Source organism: Amblyomma mixtum, chromosome 8 (genome assembly GCF_055824585.1).
Source record: "Amblyomma mixtum isolate Tamu chromosome 8, ASM5582458v1, whole genome shotgun sequence".
Lineage (NCBI taxonomy): Eukaryota > Metazoa > Arthropoda > Arachnida > Ixodida > Ixodidae > Amblyomma > Amblyomma mixtum.
Window position 1 is genome coordinate 79,555,184 of NC_143019.1, and position 27,809 is coordinate 79,582,992.

At 44.4% G+C, this 27,809-nt stretch overlaps 1 protein-coding gene across 5 annotated transcripts; it reads right to left on the bottom strand.

The window, feature by feature from the left end:
• On the bottom strand, window positions 1-27,657 carry LOC149333151 (monocarboxylate transporter 3-like). 5 transcript variants are annotated; one of them, XM_089558576.1, is made up of 6 exons: window positions 27,388-27,657; window positions 15,712-15,850; window positions 8,390-8,637; window positions 4,911-5,054; window positions 3,122-4,090; window positions 1-1,609 (listed from the first exon to the last, which is right to left on the bottom strand). In XM_089558576.1, exons 2-6 carry the CDS (start codon window positions 15,744-15,746, stop codon window positions 1,488-1,490), a joined length of 1,518 nt encoding a protein of 505 aa, XP_089414702.1. In that variant the 5' UTR covers window positions 15,747-15,850; window positions 27,388-27,657; the 3' UTR covers window positions 1-1,487. The 5 variants fall into 5 exon arrangements, with proteins under 5 accessions (XP_089414702.1, XP_089414701.1, XP_089414704.1 ...); XM_089558575.1 differs by lacking the exon at window positions 27,388-27,657 and adding an exon at window positions 16,233-16,331; XM_089558578.1 differs by lacking the exon at window positions 15,712-15,850.
• Between the last annotated feature and the right edge of the window lie 152 nt (window positions 27,658-27,809).

Below are 27,809 nucleotides of genomic sequence, written 5' to 3' on the forward strand. Positions count from 1 at the left end.
ACGAGAAAAATGCACTTAGACGCCAAAATAGCCATTGACGTCAATTTTGTACATCGACGTGAGAATGGCCAGGGACGCCGATATAGTATGTGGACTTTTTGCTTTCGCGTTGCTGAAATGCGGGTCGACGCAGTGGTCTCAAACTTCTTTTGGAGACAGGAGGAATCGAACCCAGGTCCTTTACACTGCGAGGCTAGCAGAAACAATACGCAACGAAGGCTTTTTTTCGGCATGTTGTTTATTACACGCGTTTATACGTAGGAAAGAGCTATATACAATATTTAAAAAGTAATCAGCCAGTAGCCTAGAAAGTTGAATGAAAACGCAACACCACACAACTAAAGCGCACTTCATACCACAAATTAACAAAAACTATGGCATGGAAAGACAAGAAATATCAATAACGGGAAACAGTCCTGTTGATAGTCATTGTCTTCGCAAGTGTTTTCAGCCGGCACACCATCTGGCCGAAATGGGGGCTGGAGCAGATGACAAGCTTAGCATGCCGAACCAACATGCTCGTTTCCATAGACTTTGCATTCCGAGCGTGAAAATCATGTCAAAGGGTTCGTGGTCATGTTGTGTGGTCAACAGGCAACGCATGCACTGTGAGAATTCAAAACAAAGTCTTTCTTCAGAGTCCTCTGTAGAATGTCTCGAAACAATATTGCGTCTTTGCAGCCAATAGTGTTCGATTGTTTAAGGCGCATCACATAGGCGACAATTAATAGAAGATACAAAAATGCTTTGTGGTCTTTGAGTTCGTGAAGTGCATTTGTGTACTGATGCGTACATGAGTAATACCCTTTCAGCGCTGCAACACGCTGTAGCGTTCCACTCTTAAAGGCGATGTTTAAGCGTCCTCCAATTTTTATTTGATTATTTTGGTAGACATTAGTCTTTTAGACAAACTCTAGTCCCTCTGTTCAGCAATCTCAGTGTACGTTCTTGCGAACTTTCTCGACCCATTTTCTACAGCACTCTCATTCTATATTTCTCTCCCCAAATCCCTTCCCCACGCAAAGTAGCAAGTCAGCGGATTTACACGCCGGCTTATTTCTCTGTTTCTCAATTAAAGAGCATCTCTATCCCTCTTATCATTTCAAAGGAAGACGAACTTAGCTCGGTAAATGGGCGGTTGGAGGAGACTGATGGATGCATGGCCGGGTACATGTATTAGAATAGGAAATTTGTGATGTTCGGTTCACACTGGCCGCAGCGAAACAGGTTTAATTGCAGATTTTCGAGAGACGTCTTTGTCGAACATTAGGCGTTGCTGGGTTGATCATAATGAAACCAATTATTATGTTTCAAAGCCTTGACAGGTTGCTCCTGATAGCGGCACAGACTCATGCAAGCGCGGGGCAAGTTCTCGCAGCCGATGGATGAATAATGAATTGGTGTTTCGTAGCAGGCATATAGATGAACGCTGATGCATACATTTTGACATCTCATAAAATCAAACTCATTTATGTTTTCAGAGTGATTCACCGATGTTCCTGTCTTCCAGTCATATGCTTAATCACCCATGCAACGCAAAGGACAACGCTTGAAAGACACACCAAATGAAGCAGCAAGTCGTAGGATCCAAGAGTGTCGCGGCAGTAACCTGCAAAGAAAACTCTATTAACTTTTCGAAGGGAACAAATCATGGACATTTCGTTAGCACTTTTAATTATCAGTAAAAAATGTCCCTAGTGGCGTTCAAAATATTCTTTATAGCGCATATTTCGCTACTGGATATTGCGTCTGGTAGCGTTTTTGTAACGACACAATGTTAAAATACTGTGGAGAAGACGACTGAAGATATATGCATCAGGGAAGGCAGCCACTAAACAGCATGAAAGATGCTATCAGCACAAAACTTGCGGTGTTATTGATTTTTATCGCCATTTTACACATAAACTTCGTAACTTCTCGGTAATATTGTATAATGAATCTCTTCTAAATCAACATTTTGTCACTTTACCTATCTTTGTTACTATTATCCAGGAAGTTTAAGACAGATAACAAGCACGCAACGTTCATCCATGTATGTGGTACGAATTACGACGCTCAGGCAAAGGAAACCGCACTAAATACTGAATAGAGAAGGAAATTTTTAAATGAAGAGCCCATGTCCGAAGGGGTCAGGGCTATTTCAGTTAGCAAGGTTTGTCTATTCTAATGACACTGCAGAATAAGTACGGTGAGGTTTCAGTGTTGTTCACTGAACATTTTTAGGAATGCCTGGGCGTGAAAGCACAGTGCTATAGGCCAATCGCATGATTCTAAAAACGTTACGAGTTCAATAAAGGTTCCGGAAGCCTGCTATTGTCCTTCAGCTAAAAGAGCGTTTCGCTGCAATAAACATCAATTAACAATAAGCACCAAGAAAACAAACGTCATTGACGAGTGAACTATGGTCAGCAATATTAGAATTGTTTCAAACTGTAACGGCCGCGAGTGACAATTCACTGAGGCTACTTGTTTTTCATGCCAAATAAGTTAGGCGGGAGTTATTTTGTTATGGATCCCGTAACCTACAGTGACTGAGAGGACAAAGGCAGCAGAACGAGGGGCTCGTTACCTCGAATATGGCGGAGGCCAGGAGTCATTGTTACCAAGGACACCGTATGAAATGTTTTTTAGGTTTTTACCTTCCGCCTATAGCATGTTGCAACGTGTTCCTCGTTCCTAACCCGGGTGCGCTCGATAATTTAGCGAGAGACTCGATTCAGGCAACCTCGGACAGCGGCCGTCTCCCCCTTTTAACAAGTCTCACGTGGTACTTGCGGTATTACACTACGTTCCACGGCTGCGGCCAAGGTTGAACACGCCGCTGGTGAAGACGCCAAACGTTAGGTTACACGCAGCACAAGTAGACTAGAAAGTAGAAGGCTGGACAGCCTCCCCTCCAGCTAATTGGTAGAGCACTGTTTGCATGTAGTTGTTTTTTTCTTCTACTTTCTGAAATATAGTGTTAGAGACAAAAAATGCTCGCACTACTACTTTTCTGCTCAAAAATATAATAAAAAAATGCTCCGCTATGCTTTTCATATTTCACGTGAAGATGTTTCCGTCATATGCAACTTAAAGGCAGGTAAATGATGGCAACAGTTTAACAGATTGTTGTGCATACCAACCAAAGCTGGTCTTGTTAGGAGCGACACACCATTGCAGAACAACACACCTCCCACAAGAAGCGGCAGCGCCTCGATGCCAAAATCTTTGGCTAGTGCTGGAGCTTGCAATGAAATCCTGGACCCGTGGCTGGCACCTATTAGCACTGAACAGACCAGCATCGTTGGAAATGTCCTCAACCAGACAAACAGTTCAAACGCAACGGCTTCGAGAAAGAAGCCCAAAAACATCACTGCTTCTAGGCTCAGCAATCCAGTGTCGATGACCAGGCCACTAAGGGGCATGAGGATGAGGTCACCCGATGCGAAAGCTGTCATGAGGAACACAGCACTAGAAGGGGGAACACCCCTGTCTTTTGCAATGTCCACTGAAAATAGCAGAAAAGTTGCCATTCCAAAAATGAGCACTATGAAAGTTAAAGCATGTAAAGCAAACGGCAAGGTCAAGAACAGTTTTACAAAGAGGGCGCTGGTTCGCTGACGTTCCTCTTCCCGTCCCCCTAACTTATACCTCTGCGTGTACAAACCCACACGCCCAACGCCTCTCGTGGTGGTACGGAAGGACGAAGTTTTGTTGTTGTCCGCGGATTCCAGCTTGTTGATTGCAACTCCGGCACCTTGTTCGGCAGTTTCATCGCAGAGATCATCTCGGAGAGGTAGATTCTCCCGATTCACAGTTTGCACATCTTTTAACTCTGACACGTCCTCAGGATCTAGTTTGGATTTCAACCAGTCCGGGCTTCGGAGGACTATGACTGCGGGACACGAGTTGAGGGTGAGGCCACCCAGCAGCAAGAAAGTGCCGCGGATACCATACGTGGAGCGGAAGAGCTCAGCCAGTGGCGGAGCCAACACCATGTTGAATTCAGCAAAGAAAAAGATGACGCTGCTGGCAGTTGCACGGAGCCTCTCAAAATGCTGAGTAGCAAGGACTTTGATTGCGATCAGGTTGCCCGACCTCGCCACCCCTGCAATGAGATTACAAGTATATCTGAAGAGATCGCTGTTTCAAAAATCTTCTCTGAACTTTAACCTAAAATTAAGCATCAGCAGTTTTATTTTATAGAACAGTACCGTATTTCTTCCACTTTTGCAAGTTTTTTGGATATATGTTACTGTCCCATTCATGGTGAATGGCAAAGCTCATGAAACGAGAGTGCAGTTTGAAAGAGATCTAAGCGATTTGTTTCAAACAAGAAATGGGTGACCACTTACTTTATTGGTTCAGTACTTCAATTAGTGCGCTGCTTCTAAGACAAAATAAATGGAGTTTTATTTTACGGCTCGCACAGGCAAATTCCCATCAAGTTACCATTAGATGACATTTTCTCTTCTGTTACCTGTACTGAGCGCCAGACCAAGTCAGCAATGAATGTCTGGTCAAATATTTAAGAGAAACGCAAAAAGTGGAGTAGATATGTTATTGCCATGCCCCCAAGCGCACTGAATAGCAGCCAACAGCGGATGGCAATGAGTAATTACTCCCTTATTAGAATACATATCATCGGTGTTATCTCAAGAGATTTTCGCTAATGCAGCAGCAGCCGCTCTAAAAAATCTTATGAACTCGCGTACTGGTCATTTTAATGTATCTGCCCTCTAACATCATTATTTCTTCCTCAAGTAGCTGAATATTATACTGCAATAGAACCCGTCAGGTCACTATCAAGACCATTTCGTTGTTTCTTCTAAAATATGCCTTATTATAACGCTCCTCTTCACAAACTTGATTTCAATGCCTAGTTTGTAAAAGATTTAGAGCGTACCCAACCTTGGAGTGCACCTTACCTTGTACAAAGCCAAAAAGGAACGTCAACAGCCATATGTCGTTGGTCAAGCAGCATGCCCCGAGAGAAACTGCTCCAGTGACCGAGCAGGCGATAATTACGGCCCGGCAAGAAAATCGCTTGCAAAAGTATCCCATCACTGGACCTGCAATTGAAAACCTGAATACTGAGCGAACAAATTCTGCACAATGGAGCAAGCCATAATTTTCCGCCCCTTGCGCGACAGCTATGGATGGCGTGCATTGTTTTAAATTCAATTTCGCTCTTCAGTAAGCTATTTCGCGAAGCAAATCCTTGAATCAGTTACAAGTAGCCAATACATTAAAAAAGCAGTAGAAAAGATCCTCCTTATTTTGAGGTGTATCTAATAACACGCTGCCAACATTTGCAGCAACAGCATGTATCTGTGTCATTGATGGCAAGCTAAAAATTCTTGCACCTCATTAGCATTACGATCATAGTATTCGGTTAGTGCTTTTGATTTTGCATGGAACGGGCAGCATTAACAGCGTAAACTCAGCGAGCGCTTTTTAAGCTACGCACGAGTAAGGTTGTAATAATCATACCAGGAAACCAAACCCTAAGCGTTTCTTCAGGCGCTGCGCAGAAGGTGAGGTAGAGAAACACTAGTACTGTATAAAAACGCCCTTTTCGAGCCCGGTGCCAGCCACAAAACTTCTCTATCTTGTGTAACCAAGTCTTTGCGTATACTCATGTTTTTGGAAGGCTTTCTTTCTTTTTTTACGGAAGTTGGGAATTATCCTGAACAAACCGTTTGAAGTCGCTTTCATACCACATGGTATACGTCTAGTTGTAAGAGAAATTTCGTGATTTTTCATAACACTCTTCGGTAGTGCACGCAATACGACGCCGTCGGTATAATTCGCATGCTGACATTTATAATTCGGTCCAATTGCACAACACACATGAAATTATATTCTTGAGAGCCGAACTAAAAGCACCTGAAGGAATAACTTCCCCAACGACAATGATGTTAGGAATTACCCAGCATTACTGGGCCAGCCTTATGCAGCTATTACAGAGGGGGCCTTTATTTGGTTGTTCTATTGTTTTCCCGTCTCTCAATGGTCATGCTCCTCATCAGGCCAGCCACGCCTTCCACAGAATAAAAATCTCTCCTACTAATTTTCAGTTCACTCTGGTCTGCACCTGCTGCAGCTACAACCGTAACGCCGCTAATTTTCCAGCCTCGTTCGCCCGCTGTTCCCACTGTTTCCAGCTGCTACGTTCACTTTTCCTTACAATCCACCTCGTTAACCTGAAAAACTGAGAAAGAAAAGTGCTCGACTCCGCTTTTGAAAGTATTTCAATCGCCCTGCTTAGCAACGGTAGCCGGCTACATTCTACACATTATTCCCAACCATGCTTTGCAACGCTCAGATCATTTAAAACATTAAGCAATGGTTGCAGTCAACATCGGTTGTTCAAGATATAAACATGTCAGGAGGCTACGCTTTCACATGAAGTCATTTAGCGGCAACAGAAGCATAAGAAGCACTTTGAGCGCCACTCTTAAATGTTACCGAAATGGCACATTCTACTGAGAACTTTTTTTTTCTAGAAGCAGGTTAATGACGCATATTTTCACTGACTAGAGGACGGCGAAGTGGTGAGTGACACGGGCGGGAACACTAGCACTAAGCCATCTACCATTAAATCATGCCACAGCCTAATTGTCGTACTGTATTCATCGGCTCGCCGTCACGTGGAAGCATTAAAGCTTTTTCATTTAAAGCGGTCTTCGGCTTGAATATAGCACTGTAATGTAGCACTGTAATGTAGCTAAGCGCCACGCGCTCCTTTTTGCCTTCACGTTACGCTGCATGCTAAGATATAGGCCATGACCCTGAATTCGGTTATGTGTGTAGTGTAATGGTTCTGAATCTTTAAAGCTCGTATTTTTCACAGCGTGCAGTAGAAGCATACAAGGAAGACGACAACAGAAGAATGGAGAGCTGACGATTCGCCCGCGCCACACAAAAGCGTTATTGATGGTGACAGCCTTGATGATATTGGCGACTGCCCAACCGCGGCAGCGAAATAAATTGTGAGCTGTTCTAGACGCCTGTTCAAAGTGCCCAAATGCATTGGACAAGAAAGCGGCTTGCCGAGTCACAGTCACCGAACTTACCAGCAATGGACACCGCGACATATCGCATGAACCGGAAGAGCTCATTTTTTCACTCAATCCAGAGCTATCTTAGAGAGCTCTTTTAAGAGCTCTTTTAAAAAGAGAGAGTTTTTAAAAATATGGGTTTCGAGATTAAAAGTAGACTCTTTCGGCAATCTAATACCAGTGTTGACGGGAGTCAGGAAACCGGTGAATCGTCTTCACTAATAAGCTAGTTAACAAGATTATAAAAGTTATCTATACAACTATTGCAGACACACGCCTTGTTGCATAACATAAGAGTAGCGCAAAACCAGGACGACGGACACAAGGGGAGAGAACACACACCAACAACACAGACGCTGTTGTTGGTGTGTGTTCTCTCCCCTTGTGTCCGTCGTCCTGGTTTTGCGCTACTCTTATGTTATGGATCAGCACCGACTTGCCCAAATTTCCACCCTGGTGAAGCCTTGTTGCAGTAGAGTTTTATAGCAGGCCTTTAGTTGCAACTATATCTTTGTTTAAAACTTCGTAAGCGCGAATGCCCTTCGCATTGTGACCAAAAATATTTTGGCCATTTCTCGCTCGTATCAAAAATTACGCAACACTGTGTGCACACAACGACGTTCATGAAATCACCTGACTGCAAAAAAGCACGTGACACGTGATCTTCCCTGAACCATCCGCGTTGCTTTCTTCACCGCTGCTCATTGCTCCTGCCCAGGCGGGCACGAAAAGTTCAACTGGCACGTGCGCTGGCGATTGACGGCTGCTCATAGACATCGGCTTGCGAGCAACACGGTCGCGCGACTTTCAAATTATGCGAGAAATGCGAAAATTTGTTGCACCACAGCGTAGATGATAATCTAGTTTTAGAAATTCTAAAAACAGGTATGCCTATTGCTAATCGACAGCTTCAAATCTCCCATTAAAAAATAATATCTCCTTCAACTAGAGAGTTATTTTTTTATTGGGGTTTAACGTCCCAAAGCAACTAAGGCTATGTGGGACGCCTTAGTGAAGGGCTCCGGAAATTTCGACCACCTGGGGTTCTTTAACGTGCATTGACATCGCACAGTACACGGGCCTCTAGAATTTCGCCTTCATCGAAATTCGGCCACCGCGGCCGGAATCGAACCCGCGTCTTTCGGGTCAGCAGCCGAGCGCCGTAACCACTGAGCCACCGCGGCGGGGCACTAAATTTCGGAGTTAAGTTAATCGAATCAGCAAACAAAAGAATTTTCCCAGAACAGTAGGGTTCGTTTTTCGCGTAAACATTTTTCAGCCTTTCAAACACATTATTTTGAGCTTACTACCCGTCAAAGAAGCGTTGTGACCATACTGCGTACCTGACAAAGATGTGGAGGTTCCGAAGAAAACCAGTGGCCACGCCGCTTGACCCCTGTTTACTCCGTAGTCGTGAACGATACCGTAGAAGAGAACGCCCATGCATTGTTGTGGCATTGTCGTCATGAACAATAGCCAGCTTAGGAAGCCTGCCGTCACCCAGCTCCAGCGGGAGTCCACTCCAAAGCGGCGGTCTGCTTTCAGGCGGTCCACGGAGTTTGCCATGCTTGCCACCAAATAGCAAGAGGATCTGGAGGAGTTTGAAGTGGATCCAGCTTGGAAGACACAGCATGACACACAGCCAACGGTACTCTCAAGAACTCCATTTTCCATACACCTACAGGTAATTCCGTAGTTCGCCAGGCTATACACTTGGTCAAACTATATTTTGGGCTCAAATGCCGGTTTCCTGGTCTAAAAGGAAACTGCAGTCTCAAAACCCTATCACAACATTGCCTTGATTATCCTCGCTTGTAAGGCTGAAAGTTGAGATAGGTGGTACAAGTGGATGTTGGATATATCAGTGCGATCAGGAGCCGACTACTGGAGGCCACTTCTTTCGGCTATTCGGTAATTGGCGCTTTTCTAGATAGTATATTAATATGTTCTATTTCTAATTACAAAATGGCACGGCGCTAGTGGGTAATAAGAAAAGAAAACTAAAAAAATTACGCGGAACTTTAGCGGCTAAAGTGCTGAAAGGCGAAAGCCTGAGTGCTGCATTCTGCTACGCGATTGTTCACTTCACATTTTGTTGGTGCATTAATTAACTGCCAATTAATGACGCTTAAGCTTCGCCTTTAAGGAGTGGAACGCGACAGCGTGTTGTAGCGCTGCCACGGAGTCCATTGAACGCCACCACCCGTTCGGCGCGATGCCTTGCCCTTTGAACGCAACGCTTTTTAAGGAAAGGAAATGGCGCAGTAATTCTCTGTCGTCTCGGTGGACACCTGAGCCGCACTGTACAGGAAGGGAGGAAGTGGAGTGAAAGAAGAAAGAGGGGCCGTAATGAAGAAAATGAAAATTGTATTTGAGGAAAGGAAATTACGCATTAACTGTCTCGCATATCTCAGTAGACACTAGTCGAAAATTGTATTTGACGAAAGAAGGTTGCGCAGTAACTGTCTCACATATTTCGGTGGACACCCGTCAAAATTCGCGCGTGGTGACATCACGACAATTTGGACCAATCTGAAACGCGGACAAATACGCCTTGCTCGTCAGTGAATTGGTTTTTGAGGAAAGGAAATGTATCTGTCTCTCATATCTCGGTGGACACCTAAACCTCGCCGGAAGAGAAGGGAGGAAGATGGGAGTGAACGAAGACACCGTGTTCATTAGACGCACCTTTGTTCATTCCAAACCATCGAGCTGGCATGGCGAAGTGGTAGCGTGCTCGACTCGCACTCCGGGGACCGGGGTTCGATTCCCAAGCTCGGCCAATTTCTTACTCGGTTTTATTTATTTATCTGGGTTGACAAGAAAGGTTAATTGGACTAATTGGTTAAGTAAGCAATTAACTGAACCCAAACTTACTTGGAGCATCACTATACGATCCCTTTAATTGGTTGCATGGTTAGTACCCAAAGTACAATTGGCCCCGTTTGAAATTCGCGCACTGTGACGTTACGACCGTTTCGACCAACTGAAAAGCGTGACATTTTCTGTCGACAGCTCTTGCTTACAACGATGAGGCATTAAAGGCTTCCGCCTTAAAAGAGTAACTTATATGTGCAAGAGGCGTGAAGACACGGATTTAGGCTCTCTCGTATTCATTATGCAAGCCTCATATAAGCGCTTGCAAGATGAACGAGTAAAATTATGGTAAATGGTTTGGTTTGGTTTGGTTTATTAGAGTTTAACGTCCCGAAGCAACTAAGGCTATGAGGGACGCCGTGGTGAACGTCTCCGGAAATTTGGACCACCTGGGGTTCTTTAACATGCACTGACATCGTACAGTACACGGGTCTCTAGAATTTCGCCTCCATCGAAATTCGGCCGCCGCGGCCGCGATCGCACCCGCGTCTTTCGGGTCAGCAGCCGAGCGCCGTAACCAAATCAAGTCAAGTCATCTTTATTTCAACATCACAAGGATGCTAGGGGCGCAGTCAAAAAGCCTATTAAAGGCTTAACGAGGGGCTGCGCCCTGTACAAAAACTTGGTAACTTCGGCGTAAGAGTTGACTATATAATGAAATATATTTTTAACAGAAACAACAGGGCGAAATGGCACTTTCAGATAATGTTTAACTAAAGACTGTAGAAAAGGTGACATATGATTGCGGCAAAGAAGAAAAAACATACACGCAGTGTGGAAAACATATTTACAGAAATGCACACTTTCAGTGAGGTAATAAAAATAATAATAGCGTTATCTGCACACTGTAACTATTGAATTGTGTTTAGAATAAGAGGCAAGGTGTAACTAATGCTCTGCCATCCGTAATTTGTTCGGGTTTGTGGAATGACGAAATGATTTTTTGTACGAATGCTGTAAATGTGGGACTTGCGTTCAAGTCTGTAGAGTTCCTTGAAGAAGATAGCTGTGTTTATGGCTGTAGTCCTGTAGCGCCTTAATAAGGTTTGTTTATATTGCTGCGGGATAGGAATTATATTCAATTTACGAAAAATCGCTTCCGTTGGTGCGTCTCGAGAAACGTTGATGATGATTCTAAGGGCTCGTTTTTGTAATCTATGAAGCTTGCTAATATTCGAAAAGGTGGTGGTCCCCCAAACCAAAAAGCAGTCACCTATAACAGAAGAAAATAGGGACTGAAAGAAAATTTTTTTTACACATTGCGGTAAACAGTACCGAAGCCTGGAAAGAATACCAACTACCTTAGCTATTTTGTTAATCGTAGTATCTATATGTTTATTCCAAGATAAATGTTCATTAAAATACACTCCAAGGCTTTTAAATTCCGAGACAAGCTCAATTTTTACCGAACCTAGCCACAGCGAATATCCCAGGAAATCAATGATCCTATTTCTGGGACGGAAAAGCATTGCTTTGGTTTTTTTGGTATTCATTTCCAAGTAGTTAATGGCTGTCCATTCATGGAGGGAAAGCAAACACTGATTCGCCTGCCCAAAGAGATCATATACATTAGTTGATTTAAAAAATAGGCTGGTGTCATCAGCATACATTATAAATGTGCATTTGTTATCTAGACTAGTAACATCATTTATGTAAAGATTAAATAGCAGTGGACCCAATATGCTGCCTTGAGGAACACCAGCTCGTAGAGGCTGTATATCGGAAAGCTGATTGTCAATCTTGACCTGCTGACAACGGAAGGTTAAGTAAGATCGGATTAACTGAAGAAAGACGCCCCGAAAACCGTATATGTCCAGCTTGGCTATTAAAGTCTCATAGTTGATCCGGTCGAACGCTTTTGAAAAATCAACGAATATGCCCAGAACAAGCTCCCTCTTTTCAAATGATTCCAGTATTAATTCTTTCTGCACAAGGAGGGCGCTCTCTGTCGACCTGCCTTCTCTGAAACCATGCTGACATGTAGTTATTAGGTTGTGTTTTTTACTAAAGCTAGCAATACGTTTAAACGTCACCTTTTCTAGACATTTTGAGAAGACGGGAAGTATCGATATTGGACGATAGTTAGAGAGGTCGTTTCTGTCACCGCTTTTATAGATAACAGAAACCCTAGCCATTTGCATCCGCTTTGGAAATACTCCGTTTTCTAGGCAGATATGGAATATGTACTCTAATACTTGGCTGATAATATCAATGACATATTTAAAGGGTTGCACCTGGAAGCCATCTATATCACGAGACCTGCTATCACGAAGGGTTGCGAAGTGACTTTGAATTTCATGCTTATCTGTCGGCGACAGAAACGCAGTTTCAGGGGTACGAAATTTTAGATATTGTGCAGAGCGTTGATCATGAGCACTCCTGACAAGTGAAACAGAGTGATCGTTGAAGCGATTGGCCAGCTGCCTTCCGGATAACGCGCAGTCGCCTATTGTGATCGATGTACAAGTTTGGGGGTCTCTTTGAGGGTTTAAGATATTGTTAATTTCCTTCCAAACAAGATCGCTTCGTCTTACTGTATTGGAGTTGAATAGCTTATTCATGTAATCTTTCTTTGCTTGGCGAAGAATTGATGTTACCTGGTTTCTGAAATTTTTAAAAGCTTTAAGGTCATCGGGAGCTCTTGAAGAAAGGAAACGGCTGTAGAGTTTGTTTTTCTTTGTTATCATTTCGAGGCAGTCTCTGTTGATCCACGGTTTACGAGCTTCCCTTGGCTTTTTGCAAGTTCTTTCAAGAAAGCACTCTAAATATATGCTTGTAATTGAGCCACTACGGCGGGGCAAAATTATGGTAAATGAAAAAATTCTAAAAATATGTGGTTTGTTATTTTGACAGAGTATGCTATACAGTTTTCGCTCTCAATAAGCTGAAATAGTATCTTGAATAAGATTCTGGAACGTCGGGTTATTACTTGAAGACTCTTAAACTCACAATCAAGGAGTTTTTCGATAGTGCGGTTCATTAGTGCTTTTTGGAAAAGAAAGGTAAAAACGTGCTTTTGTGAATACTTTCCTGGTTTTCGTGCAGAGCAACTGTGGACTGCTTTCTGATGAGAAAGTACATAACATTTTCGCCTCACACATCTCCGAATAATGGCTTCAACAATTTCAACACACTACGTACCCTGACGAACAACTAGAAAGAAACTATCGCTGAAGTTACTTGCTACATGAAACTTTTTTAAATAGTGCTGTCGTGCGGAACACACTGGTTATACTGAACGTAGCTGAGACAGCGGCAGACGCAAAAGATCAAATTCGGCAAGAGCATTTCGCTGACGGGCGTAATGCCGACTTTGCAAATTTCCTGTGAATGTTACGAAGAGCACAGGTACATTTTGTAGGATCTCCTTGCTTTGAACCCCTTTGCTCAAGATTCCAAGTAACCACTTCTTCCAATAAAAAGCCTAAATCCGCCTACTCTGTTATATTTGTGTAAAGGTTGTGCAAAGATGCGAAGAGACGGCAGTGTACTGTGATGGCTCAGCAACAGAGCGTCTGCCCACATGGGAACCACCGTTGAACATGCGCCGACCAAAAGCACATATGTAAGTATTTCGGATCAACCGATACGAATGGGGTTTCTTGCAGTAATATATTCACACTGTGGCCCCCCACAGAGAAGAAAAGAGGAAAGAAAATGTTCTGTCTGCTCAACAAGGACGTCGACTTCCTGTCACCTCTGCAAAAGCGCTAGGTTAACAAGGGTGCAATTCTAGACGAAGGGTTCACAAGTTAAGCCACTAATCCTCCCCTCTCTCTTTACGTAGAGGAGGGCACTCTAGATTAGTGTACTTTATCATTGTTTGGTTCGAGCATCAGATTTTTTCGAGCGTTTTGATTGCTCAAACAGATTGGGTAGGAGTAGGTGAAACTAGCGCTTACCAATCCGAATACGGATATGCTGCACTATAGTCGAATGCAACTAAAGATCGAGGAGGTGTATGCAGTTCAAAGAAGGTTATCTATTCAATGACGTCAATTGGTTGTGGTAACTTCTCTGTTATTTTACTTCAAACTGCCTAAAAACCCTTTCCACCTGATAGTCCCCCTGTTATGATAGCGGGTGCAGGAATTAAAATCATACTAAATAATTCTGGACAAAAGCATTTTTAAACGGGAAATAGTTCATGAGAGTAATTTTTATATACTCCAAGATTTCACTAATCAAACACCATATCCGCACATATCCCGACAACAGGCTTGCATTCATTTGCTATTAATGTTCTTGCGATCGTCAAAGCTGTCCGCATTGGTGTTCTATGCCAGTCTTAATTGCTCCATGCGAGCGATGGACAAATTTTAAGCTACACATCCGAAGAATAGACCATTGCGTTCATTATTTTCATAACGGTACCTTACAATTTTCCAATATTAAAAATATTTATTCAAAGATATTGAACATGAACCTGCCACTCGGCGGTCTTCATTGGCATTATGGCCCCGTTTGATAGGTGTTCACCTTTTCTTTCCTGAGTTGTGTCCAACTAGAGTAGAAGAGAGCATCACATGCTCAGCACACGTCCACTCTGGGACACAAAAATATTTATGCCGTGCATGTTTTGGAAAAAAGTTAAGTTGCACTTCATGCGCTTGCTGCAGATGCATGCTTGGGCTCTTGTACTAAAAAAGGTTTCCAGCAACTGGATTTAGTGAGAGCGCCGAACGATATTTTTTACGTGCACACAAACAGCGCATAGACCTTTTCTGGCGATAGCAAAAACGTTTTCTGTTAGAACTCGACGACCTCAAAACTTATTCACCTATAGCACTGCCAATTGATAGCTTTGGGGGATATTTGCAATCTTACCCATTCGAATACTCAGCACTTCAAATGTCCGGGGCAGTTTTGTGGTTTATCTGATCATGCATGTGGATAGTCCACATTGATATGTGACAAGAGGCCCTAGAAAAGCAGACAACCTCGTGAATGTTTCCAATGATTGCAGGAATCAAACGAAATGTGTACGACAAAACTTCGTTATAATATTGATGAATTTCTTGTTGATTCTCTAATGCGTACGAGCGCAAAATGCATGAGCGTTCGAGCTTTGCAGTATCTTGGTTTCGTTTGCTTTATGGGTGTTTGAAGTCCCAGAGCAACTCAGGCTATGAGGGACGCAGTAGTGAAGGGCTTCGGATATTTCGACCACATGGGATTCCTTAGCGCGCATTAAAATCGCAGAGTACACGGGCCTATAGAATTTCGCCTCCATCAAAATTCGACCGCCGCGGCCGGGATCGAGCCCGCGTCTTTCGAGTGAGCAGCTGAGTTCCATAACCACTGAGCCACCGCAGCAGCCCTCACTGTCTCTTGGCTGCGCATCCTTGTGACGCTACGATGGAGCGGCACCGAGATACGTTGGTACTTATCTCGGGTATCAATGGCCGACCTGATCAGTAGCAAAGACAGACGTCAATGAGTATCAAGGAAATAGTCGCTGTTATAATGAAGGCTGTTGCTTCGACAATCTCAAGTAAAACTGAGAAGGGGAAATATGTCTCCAAGTAGTTTCACCTTGGCACTTTTGCGAATCTGTGGGACGACGATATTGGAGGATGTGACATATTAAGCGGCCTGATACAAGTAAGGAGTTATCTTTGACGTCTGCGAGAAAATACATACAATCTAAAATCTGTTGAAAATGCAAATTCATTATATTTGCAACTTCTGCAAAAAAAAACGAACGAGTACTTCCAAATCCGGCATACGCCCTATGGCTACTGGGCCGATAAGGAGCCGCTTTCTTAAAATACTGATAATTACATACTGATGCACAGGCTTGTTCTGCTTTTCGTCATGCATCCACTTGCACAGCTGCTATGTATGTAGAACCCGGAACTATATGTTGTCGTTGGCCGTGACAGCTCGGGGAAGCGCTTTACCGAGGCACGGATGTTCAGCCGCGTCTGCATTCATCACCATAAAGATGTCAGCTCAGTAGCCCAGGATTAGAACGAGCATAAATAAATGTCTATGCATTCTGCATTTTAATCAAAGAACAATTCACACATTCAGGGAGAAAAGCAGCAAACGCATCATGCTGGATCTAAAGTTAATCTTTGAAAGAAACCGAAAGTATTCTGTTGCTAAAGCAACGAACTAAACTACAGGGCAACGCGAAGTAGTGATGTCCATATTTCCCGCCTGACTTGAACTTGCCTTTCGACGCATTCAGAGATTGTTAGATACAGGGATACAGAGTTCAGCGAAATCTCTGGTTTGACTGCCGGTCTCCGCTCGAGCTTGCGTATACTCCTAGTATCAGCGATCACTGCCAGCAACACTCACTCAGTAGCCAGGGTCTCGATCAGGAAAACGAAAGATCATAACTGACAAGTGGACTCCCGATGCGCATGAAGCAGCAGTACTTGTATGCTTGACTAACACCAGTCGAAAGTGAACGAAAATATGACGCGATGACTTCCGCAGATACCCCAACAAGCACTTAAGATAAGATGTGCGCCCTGCTCTTGAAGACATGTGCTTGCCTGGAAGGTGGGCATATCGGCTGCCATGCGAAACAGAACCGATAAGATCAACGCGCACTGCGCACGCGCTTAGATCTCGGTAGGAAACACTTCCAGTTGCAAAACAATCGCACATCTGGGTTCGGCTGATGGATTGACGAACACGTCAAATGAAGAACAGTGCGGGATTTGATGCACGGCATGGTGGAGAACTCTGAGTCCTTTCAAACAAGATGGGCTTTTTTAATGAGCATAGAGATATCTCTGAATAGTCTTTTTGGCGTTTCATGTATATTGAAGCTCGGCTCGCTATAACCATGATCGAGGCCGCGACATTGACCTCAGCAGCCGATAGCAAAGCACCCTGAACACCACGGCGAGTTAACCAACATGCGTGAAAGCTTCCATGGAGAGAGCGGACCTAGGTAAAGAAAATGCTGCCAGCAGTACCGCAGTCGTGACTTTCTGTAGTCTCATGAGTCACCTATGGCTGATCCGAGGCACGCGTTGACATCACTGCGACGTGAAAAAATATATAGAAACAGTGGAAGCAGTAGGCGGAATTTACCAGTGCGTCCTCTACATACAGACAGGCATTCTCTGTGCGTCAATTTTACACCTACCAGCTTGCTTACTTGTTATTATTTCGAAAGCAATACTGCTCCCAGTTTGAGTCCTTCAGCGTAGCGCGGCGGTGGACAGGTCTGACCTTTAGCGTGACCTTAGACGTGACGTCATACTAGCTGCGAAAAACCAGGGCCCCAGCTCGGCTCGTCAGTGTAGAGCGGCGGTAGACACGGCGGGCGGTGAGGCTCTCGCTTCTCCCACTTGAGGCGCTGCGGTAGGAGTGACGTCACACCATCTGTGGAAGAGAAGGGCCCCAACTCTTGCCGTCGGCGGAGAGCGGCGGTAGACACGGCGGGCGGTGAGCCTCTCGCTTCTCACGCTAGGAGCGCTGCGGTCGGAGTGACGTCATACCAGTTATATAAACAGAGCTCCAGCTCTCATAGGCTTGCTGTTCTCGCTTCGGCGGGCGGAGTATCTGTTCTCGCTTCGGCGAGCGCGACTTCGGCCGCTTATCTGTTTCTTGAGCAGCATCGGCTCCGGCGGACGCAGTTCTTGCTGCGACGCGCGTCTTTTCTGTCCTTTTTCTCTTTCCTCTGATCTTTTAACTCTCCTCTGTCTGCACGTGACAGCGGTGGTGGCTCGGATCGAGCCAGTAAGCAGGCCCGTGCAATTTCCTTTTCATCCTTCTCTCAGTCACAACAACAACAACAACAACGTAGCTCTCATCTATCTGCACGTGGCAGCGCTGGTGGCTCGGCTCGAGCCAGTTGGCAGGCCCGCGCAATTTCCTTTTCATTCTTCTCTCAGTCGCAACAACAACAACGTCGGCGCAGAGCGGCGGTAGACACAGCGCAATTTCCGGGCTTAACCAAGCTGAGCCTCTGCCATTTTTTTATTTAGGGAGTGCAGCCCTATTATTAAACAGATTCGACAGTAACAACCGACAAAAGTAGCAAGGCATCTTTCGTGCTATATGTCGTCACACGCCGGAAAATATCTTAATTCGTCTATGCTAATTTTAGAGATTATAAAGCTGCGTCTTTTTTTGTGCCAGAAGCTCTTGCGAAAAATCCTTAAATTAAAATAGGCTTTTGCAAACATTTTCTGTGCTCACAGGCAAAACGAAGCAAAACCTAAAAAATTTTGGTGAGAACATGACCTGATCTGTAGCGACGATGCTACACATTGCACACATTACCTCCATATATTGCTCATGGTGTGCAATTGCTCTTCCACAGTTTCTCTCGCGCTCGGTGAACTCGCAGCTCGATAGCATTCATTGATATTGAACAACGCTGCTTCTTGTGCTAGTTGGTTGCTCATAATTTTGACGAAAACTTAAGCGCACATGAAGACTGAGACTATAGAGGCGCACAGATCAAATCACTAACTTTCAACAGCTTTTATGGGCCACACGGAAGCATATGTATACTGATGCGAATACAACCGAACAAAGCGAAGAAGGAAACGCATGTGCGTGCCAATTACTTCCAGCAACGCCAGATATTTAGCGATGTTGCACTGACGCACTCGGCTGCCTTCTTATGAATATGTTTCGCCTCTATAATTTCACAAAAGTGGCAGTCCCTGCTCCTCACTTCCAATAAGCCGTCTGTGAACAATGCCTCGCAAGTTTTCTTGGGACAATCATGGCAGTGATCTAACAGTTCATCGTTTCTTCGTTGTTCCACATTCTACTAGTGTTCCGGTAGTTTTTATTGAGGCATTTTCCAGTATGTACCATGTATACCCGACCACAATAAATATTTTACCATAAACCACACCTGTTGTGCGAGCGACAAACTTGCTCCGGTGCTTCTCTGATGCGTCAGTACGCCGTCCGTTAATCTCTCGGATATGGTAATGCCGTTCCCGAATAGAATTGCCTCCAGCGTGCATATAGTTCTTACTTTCTTTGTATTGTTGTACTCGCTTCACTACTTATATTCGTCCGTGTCGTCAGTAAAAATCGGTTGCAAGTTACTGCTTTATCCTGCGTCACTGTCTTGTCCCAGTCTTCTTGTGCACTCACATTTTCGTGAAATTTGATATTGAATTTTCGTGTTTTATGAAGCATTTCCCATAACCAAATCGTAGACGGTCTGCGCGGTTCTTAGTATTGCACTTTTTTTACGGTACTAGACGCATAAGTATTTGTTGTGTTGGGTTCAATGGCGCATAAGCGTCTAAGGCTATCATGCGCTAAGCTCAGAATATAGAAAATTGTTTTATATAGGACGTTATACAAAAGTGTAAATAAACGGTGGTGTTCAAGGCCTAAAAAGTTCACTCGTGCAACCTAGTAAAAATTAAGGCAAAATTTTAGAAGTCACTTATGGTAAAACGCTTTAAAAAGGATCAGGTAACCTCAGCTGCCATCCTTGGCTGGGCAAGGATCTCGAGGTTCCGACCCTATGGAATAGGGACCTCTGCCGTCTTCTCAGGAATGAGAGAGGGGCTGAGGTAGCAAAAAGTGGTGGGGCAATGGGTTAAAATTTATAGTTTATCGAGAAAACCAGCTTCTCTTCAAAAGCTAAAAACAGAACTTATCTCAACAATTTCATTATTACCCAAGAGTAGCATTGGATGAAAAGATATGTGTTCAGTATAGAATTGAGTGAAGTAATTTTTCCTTAGTCTTTCGAGTTTTGAGCATGAGATTAAAATATGGTTTATTGTGAGTTCGTCTCCACATATTCCACAAAGAGGTTTGTCTTGTTGTTCCGTCATTAGGAAGTTATGTGTAAGGTATGTGTGTCCTATGCGGCGACGACATAAAATTACTTCCATAAAACGTTCCTGGCGAGTACAGGTCTTTCATTCCGCGAAGACAGGTTTTACCTAATGCAGCTTGTTGTTTACTTCCTTTTCTCAAGTTGTCTACCATTTGGTCTACAAGTTAGAATTTATTAATTTCATGCAGTCTCTATGGGGCGTACTGAGGTTTTTGATTTTGTGACTATGAGCTTGTGCAGCACACAAGTTGGCTCTTTCATTTCCAACTATTACAACATGGCTCGGCACCCAGCAGAATTTTCTGGTATGCCCCTGCGTTGTCATTTTTTCTATCTTGTGTGTTATGCTTGCTATTAATGGTTCGGCTGCATTTCTGGGATGTAAAGCTGTGAGCAGGCTGAGTTAGTCTGTGTAGATGATGCTGTTTTCGATATTGTTACTTATGATTCTAGCAACAGCAACAGAAACAGCTTAACATTCGGCGGTTAAAATGGACGCACAGTTTGGCACTCTTACTATTTTTTTCCCAGCATGCTTGTACTACCGCGCTTCCGACATAATCCGCTGTTTTTGAGCCGTCAGTGAAAAACTCCGTGTGGTAAGCATATATGTGTTCGCGTGGTGTCTGTTTTTTTCGAAAATATTGTTCCGAAGAAGACGACGCTGGCAGTGGCGCAACGCGAAGCGCTCGCGCTGGGCCAGCGGCCATTAAATCATCTATTGTCCATCGTTCACCGCCTCATTCTTCGGCTGGCCGCTACGTTACATTTGGTGTGAGCTGCGGGGTCCCTTCATCGTCATCCTGGTCACGGAGCTTCGGCGGCCTGCGCCTGCCGTGGACGTCGGCCGTGAGTACCTGGTCCGCACCGCACGGCCGTGCCCCAGCCCGCCCGACCTGAACCGACCTCGCCACTCACCCCAGCCCCGTCCCTCGCCCGGACCACACGACACGACGACCCGAGATCCGACCGACCCAAGACCCGACCGACCCAAGACCCTGCTCACACATGAAGCCACCGCCCCCTGCCCCTGGCGTTCGGTGCGTCCAAGGACCTCGACCGTCAGCTCCTGGCACCCTCTCGCCCGGATGCTTCGTGGACCGGGACTCATGCGCCTATCATCTTATCCACTGTGGCGACCAGCACTTCATCGTTAATTAAAAGACTAGCGCATGAAACTAGGACAAAGACAGAGGAGGAGACAGGACGAGCGCTAACCCACCAACACCAACTAGCCCAGCTTTTCGCCTTGATAGCTCTTCATCATCATGGCACTTTCTTGTCCTGGAAGCCATCGCTGAATCACGCATCCCTTCGTCCATGTCGTCCTCAGTTCACGATCGGGACGATCGCTCGGTGGCCTCGAGTAATGTTAAGAAGATGACGCTGGCAGTGGCGCGGGACAGAGCGCTTGTGCTAGGCCAGCGGTCATTAAATCATCTCTTGTCCATCGTTCACCGCGCCTCATTCTTCGGCTGGCCGCTACGTTACAATATGTTAATGGAAATTCGCATACAGTGGGCAGGCTGTACCATGAGGGCAGTGGGTTGTGCCCTGAGGCGACGTCAGGAAGGGTATCTAGTATTCCTAAAATCCTCGAAACGGAGAAGCAGAGGTCCAATAGACTGGGGTTTGTTGTTGAACGTGATGTCTTACTTCAATTGTTTCATATAATTCATTAACTACACTCTCTAAATTTTCTTGATTAGCATCAGCAAGAATAGGCTTTTCATTTTCAGCGTTATGACACCTTTCAAACCGCTTTTTCTATTTTTTCACTCGTTTAATTAATAGATTAATTACAAATATTATTTTAACCCGTCATCACCTATTACACAGCAATCAATTATAAATCACTGGAACCAAAAATTACCATGATGTGACTTTTTTTACGGAGCCCTCGACAATAGGTCGCCGGTACGAATCCCTGCCACGACCTACGCTCTAACTTAACTAGTAAGTTTATGGCGCTCAAAACGCTGAATTGTATAACACCATCCGCAACATTTTGCGTGCAGCAAGCTGTTCACATGGGGATATTTTTACGCAGCCCCCGATTATTTCCTACAGGCGGTGCCGACTACGCCGTCGGCTTTTCGACCAAACGAGCTCTATACGTTATCGCGTAATAATGCACAACGACTTTGCACCCTCATAATTATTAAAATTAGCAGCCATAAAAGGCGCCTTCTCGCGCTTGATTTCAAGGCGAGCGTGACGCTCTTTAATGGCTGTCTTTTTCGAATATGCAACTCTTGTTTGAAATAAGCAATCCAGATTGTTGGAAAAGTAATCGAAAATTAAAGTATCCGAGTTAACAGACTGCACTCAGATATGCTGCAGACGTTGTAAGAACGATATTATGAAGAAGCGCAGCGCAAAAGAAACTGCACAGAGAGAATCAATACGCATGAGCGCACCGACTGTTCACAAGGCGCCGACTTTCTCGGCAGATTAGCTGTAAAAGATAGTATACTTTAGATGGTTTGGTTTGGTTTATGGGGTTTAACGTCCCAAAGCGACTAAGGCTATGAGGGACGCCGTAGTGGAGGGCTCCGGAAATTTCGACCACCTGGGGTTCTTTAACATGCACTGACATCGCACAGTACACGGGCCTTTAGAATTTCTCCTCCAAAGAAATTCAACCGCCGCGGCCGGGATCGAACCCGTGTGTTCCGGGTCCGCAGCCGATCACCATAACCACTGAGCCACCGCGGCCGCTATACTTTAGAGTATCTAACTCCGTCTCATTGTTTAAACTGGTACCACCCAGTCTTGGTAAAATACCAAGTTTTCTGAATTCCACGCAGCAGCTGCAGTTTTCGCTTCGAAACAGCCCGCCGCCAAACTGCGCTCAATGCCACCGAACAGGAGAGTGGGAGCCAGCAGTCGTGGCCTAGTGGTCTGGGCGTCCGCTTCGGCTTCGGGAGGTGGTTGGTTCGAAACCCACCGCCGGACACCCACCGGTAAAAATGGGTACAAGCCACCCCCGGCCCGGCGCCCGGCTTCTTCAGGGGTGTGCGCTTGGAGGAAGCTCCGTAAACCCCGCTGCGCCCCTTCGGGGGCAACCTAGTTTCGAGCACTCAGCCTGCAAAGGTGGTTCGTGTTTCACTGCAAAGTGAGGAGTTCCGACTCAAAACTCGTACGCTCTAACCAGCGTGTCTCAAGACAAACACTGTAAGCAATCCTGCGTTCCGAAGAGAAAACTTCAGAGTATCACAGCTGACTAGACATGCCGGTTTTTCCGGCTGTCCGACTTGCGAGGAAAAAAAAGGCAAAAATCGGGCTTCTACCGCACGAGGCGGATTTAAGGTTGCTTGACGGGGGAACTTATCTCTCATCCGGCAAGGCAACTTTGGTCTAAGACCCTTTTCCCAAGCATCTCGCCCTAGAAGAGCCGAGCACCAGGCCAGGGGAAAACTTGTACCCATTAAAGAAACCGGTGGGTACCCGGCGGCACTGGGTATCGAACTCAGCACCTCCCGAATACGAGGCGGATGCTCTACCACAAGGCCACCGCTTCGGTGGCCACGCCGAGAGCGCTCTTTCTCTTTTCACATTCATTTTATTTCGCATTTCTCTCAGTACAGGAAAAAATGCGAGGATATGGACTAAAAGCTGCTATGTAAAGCTTGACTGAGGCCCTTGGCCCCTTTGATGGAAGCGCAGAGCGGTTTCAAATTCTAAAGTGATACGTAAAGGCAAGAAATACTTGTACATGATAACAGTGGTCGTTAACTTGAATGAGCTCCTATTTACAGGTAATAAATTTCCGCACTACAGTCCAAAAATATAGGCAAATAGTACCTCATACACATGCACACTAAAGCATTATACACACTCAGTACACACATATATATAAGAAGTATAGACTGTATAAAGGAATTCTATGTAGCATGCAAATGCTTCTTAAAGAATACCAGAAACAAAGGAATACATTTGTACGTTTTTTTAAATTCCGGAATGCACATCTCTAATCTACTTCTTTATACTGATAAGTTTCTAAAATATTTAGCGGGTGCGGGCCTTGATGCTGTTTTTTTGCGTCTGCGCCCATGGATTTAAGTGTGTTTATTAACAACAGCAAGCGACGTTCTAATCGGTTAAAACCGTTACTAGTACTCGAAAACAGGACAGGCCAAGTGTTTTTATGTCTCATGTTGTAGGTAAGTTCCTGTCTGAGATTGCACTGCCAGAGAAAGCACGTATTTCATTTTGTCAGCTAGGTTTTATACTTCGTACTTAGGATGAACTCGTATATACGTAGTGCAGGGAGTATATTAAATATTAAAAAAAAAGGTACGGTGTGTGTCCATCTTACGGTAAGCTTGCAATATGGCGGATTGCTCTTTTTTACATTAAATATAGACGCACTATGTTCGCCTTTCAAGTCGTTGCCCAAACATGGCTACAGTAATTTGTATGTGAAGTAAATAAGGTATTATATAACATTAGCTTCATCCTAGGAAGAAAAAAATATCGAAGTCTGCACAGAATGCCACAGGCCTTTGCCAAGTTGCGAATCCCGTGGGTTACATATGGATTCGAATTTAAAGGTTCATTAAACACTACGGCTAAGATTTTCACCTCCGGCACAGTATCTATTTTTTAACTTAGTACTTTTGAACTAAAACTGTAATCGAGCATTTTTGCGCACTTTGAGCATGAATTAACTTTGCCCCAATCTAACAGTTTGCTACATGTGATGCTACCTATGGATGATAGTTCATTAACATTCTCTGACTGAAGAAACTCGTGTCATCGGCATAGACTACAAAGAATGCGTGGTTGCGTATTCTTACTATGTCGTTTATGTAAAGTGTAGAAAGAATGGGTCCTAATAGACTGCCTTGGGGCACTCCACAAGATAATCTGCGAAGAGCTGATGGCTCCTCTTTTAATGAAACACTCTGTTGTCTCGCGGAAAGATGTGATCGTAAAAGGGCGAGAGGTATATCACGGAATCTTTAAGGTTCTACCTTAGAAAATCGGGTTCTATGATGAATTCTGTCAAACACCTTAGAAAAATCTATAGAGGCCCGTAGTGTTAATTTTTCTTTGAAACATTTATTAATAAGTTCTTTTTGTGTGAAAGGGCCAGTTCTGTCGACATGCCCTGTCGGAAACCAAACTGCTGGGGCGATATTAGAGAATGCTTGACACAAAGCGTTACAACTTTTTAAAAAATTATGTTTTACAATCCTTTTGACACGAGAGGCCGCACATAAATAGGTCTATAATTTGAAAATTTATTTTCGTCTTCATACTTAGTACAGTGACTCTGGATAGCTGGATTTTTTGAGGTAAAACGCCAGTAGACAAACAGATCTTAAAAATATGCGTCAGAGCAGGTACTAGGAGGTCAAGCGCAAAATTTATGGGGCGGGTAAGAAAGCAATCAATATCATGCGCTTTGCTTTTCGTCAAATACATAAAAATAGAATAAACTTAATCTGCAGTAAGTGGATCAAAGAAAGTCGTGGGAGAGTTCGGCAGACACAAATAGAATGATGCTTTGTTACTGTGGCTGCTATTTGCTAAAGTTTCCTTTTTCCTTTTTCAGAGGAGGAGACAGGACAAAAATCTGTTTCAACGACTTGACGCAGGTCCTGCCCCCTTACAAACTGGCAGACATACAGATACTTTTGTTGTAAGTATTCGTTGAACTTATTTGCTAGATCTCTTCCTTTGAAACTTGCATTATAACTGCGATTTCAAGTTCTTCACTTTCAAGTGCATTGCGATTTAAAGTTCATTCAATTCACTCCGAAGAGCGTCCCTGTGAGCTGCAACGTGGCCAAAAGATTTTTGAAATAAGTTTGTTTAGAGATGCGTAAAACCCTTGTTACACTGTTTCTGTATTTCTTAAATAGCAAGAAATTATTGGGATTGTTTGTTTTCAAAAACTGAAAACACATAGTGTTTTTTTACTAATCCTTCTGATGAATTCTTCAGTGAGCCAACGCTCACGATATTTGTTACGCCTTTTGATAGGTTTGTACCTAAAACGATCTGTGTAGGTACGCTTAAACATACTCTAGACGATGTCATAGCCATCATCAGCAGTAGTACACTAAATCAGAGATGTAAAGTCGATACCCTCAACTACCGGTCTAAAATATTCAAGCATATTTCCATTGATTTCTTGAACTAAAGATAATTCACAAGGCTTTCCGAAATCCTTGCATCGCTCACCGGGCTTGCAAAGCCCGCAGCTGCTGTTATAACGCCAGCTTTGGTGCAGTCGTTCGGGTTATTTGTGATGAATATGTCAAGAAGACTTTCACAGTGACAGGTGATGTTTGTAGGCTCTGTTATCAAGTTTTAACAGTGAAATTTATCCAGAAGTAAACACATATCTTGCGAATGTAAAGTTGTTTGAAGCATATTGATGTTGCTATCCCCACCGATGGTAATGCGCAGTTTATTCAAACACGAATCCAGGAGCTTTTCTAAGTAGGCAAAAAAATTACTAGTACTCCTATCGGCGGCCGCTAAATAACGACAAGTATTGATTGTTTGCAGTGAAGAGTCAGTGTCTCGTAATCTGGAGTAATAGCTGCGAAGTCGGGGAGCACTACATGCGCCATCTGTTCTGATACCAATTGCATTACTCCCCCACCGCGCCTGTAAGGCCTGTTTAGGTAAACACTTCTGTAACCTGGCAAACAAAGCACTTTTGTTGCGTTTGATGCCATGTTTCGGGGATCACTATGATATGAAACTTGAAACAGAATTCATTAAGAAATGTTGTTACCCCATGGTAATTGTTCCTTGCAAAGTGTGCATTAAAATGTAGAAGAGCAAGGTGTGCACTCTTTTTTGGACAAGTGATATTTTTCGGTGTGTTCGTCAACACGGGGAAAGAAGATGCAAAGAAGAGCGCGAGAGGTGCTTACGCAATCTTTTCCAGATCAGCTTTTCATGAAATCCGGATAACTCGAGATGTCTCTGTCGTCCGCGCGAACACTTTGCCGCCTTTTGTCCATGCAAATCCCAACTCATTTCCTCCTTCTTTGTAATAGTCTTTCCGAGCAGAAACTTAAGCTGTGGACGAAGGTGTTCGCTCACGAACACCGATGCTTTGGAGGAAAACCCTAGTAAGTCTGTGTTTAGTTTTTTTCTGCGTGCCTTGTCAATTACTTGGTCCCGTTTCGCACGTCTGTCGAAGCCTGCAACAATGTTCTTGCTTTCTACATCGTTACAAAGGGGAACACGGTGCAATATCTCGATATCCTGCTTATCTATAGATACGCCCACTGCTTCGCCCTCTTTACCAAGCAGTTGTTCCACATTTTCATTATCGTCATACGGCACAGCCTTTATTTCAATATTGTTCCGAGAATTCCGATCCTGTTTCGTTACTCTAACAGAGTTGTCGCGCGCCTGTTTACTCAGTTTTTCAAGCTCTGGTAGCGGTTGTTCATGAGGTTCTTTAAGTGCTGTATCTTCCTTATTTCCGCGCACTCTTGCTTCATTTCTTCGTAGTCTTTGTTGATGTACCCTAGGCTACGTTTAGCTCTCTCAGTTGCGTTCGGAATTCACGTTTTAGGTCAGCAATTTCTGTCATGTCCACGCAGGACAAAAAGCACTACACGTATCGAAAGATCACCGGCAGCAGAGGCACCGCTGAGAGCAGTCCTAAGCAGAAGATACAAAAATGCCAGCTCAAACCTGCGTTTCAAGATGAAAGAATGAGCGTTGCTGCCGATCCGCTGTGACTTTGCCGTCCTTTTATATCCAGCAGGCGACGCAGCAGTTCAGAGACGCTGTACCACGTGACGTAGGCAGATAGGAAGGATGCACGGTTCATTTTGTTGGCTGTAAATCAGCCAAGGCAATCTTGCTGTCCGCTATCAGGTGATGGCGCTCAGGGGCAGCAGAAGTCTGCGTTCCAAGAGAAAAGAATGAGCGTCGCTGCCTCCGCTGCCAAGTGACCATGATTGCGATGGTACCGTCCTTTTATATCCAGCAGGCGACGTAGCAGTGCGGTGATGCTGTACCACGTGATGTGGGCAGGTATGACGGACGCAGGGTTACTTCTGCTGACTGGAAATCTGCCCAGGCAATCCGGTGGTCCACTATCAGGTGATAAC

Coding starts and splice junctions, on each gene's coding strand:
- LOC149333151 (XM_089558576.1), bottom strand. CDS start 15,746: ATGCATGACGAAAAGCAGAACAAGCCTGTGCATCA. Junction 8,638..15,711: donor CAGAACAAGCCTGTGCATCA/GTATGTAATTAT, acceptor AAACTCCTCCAG/ATCCTCTTGCTATTTGGTGG. Junction 1,610..3,121: donor AACAAGACCAGCTTTGGTTG/GTATGCACAACA, acceptor TTTTCTTTGCAG/GTTACTGCCGCGACACTCTT.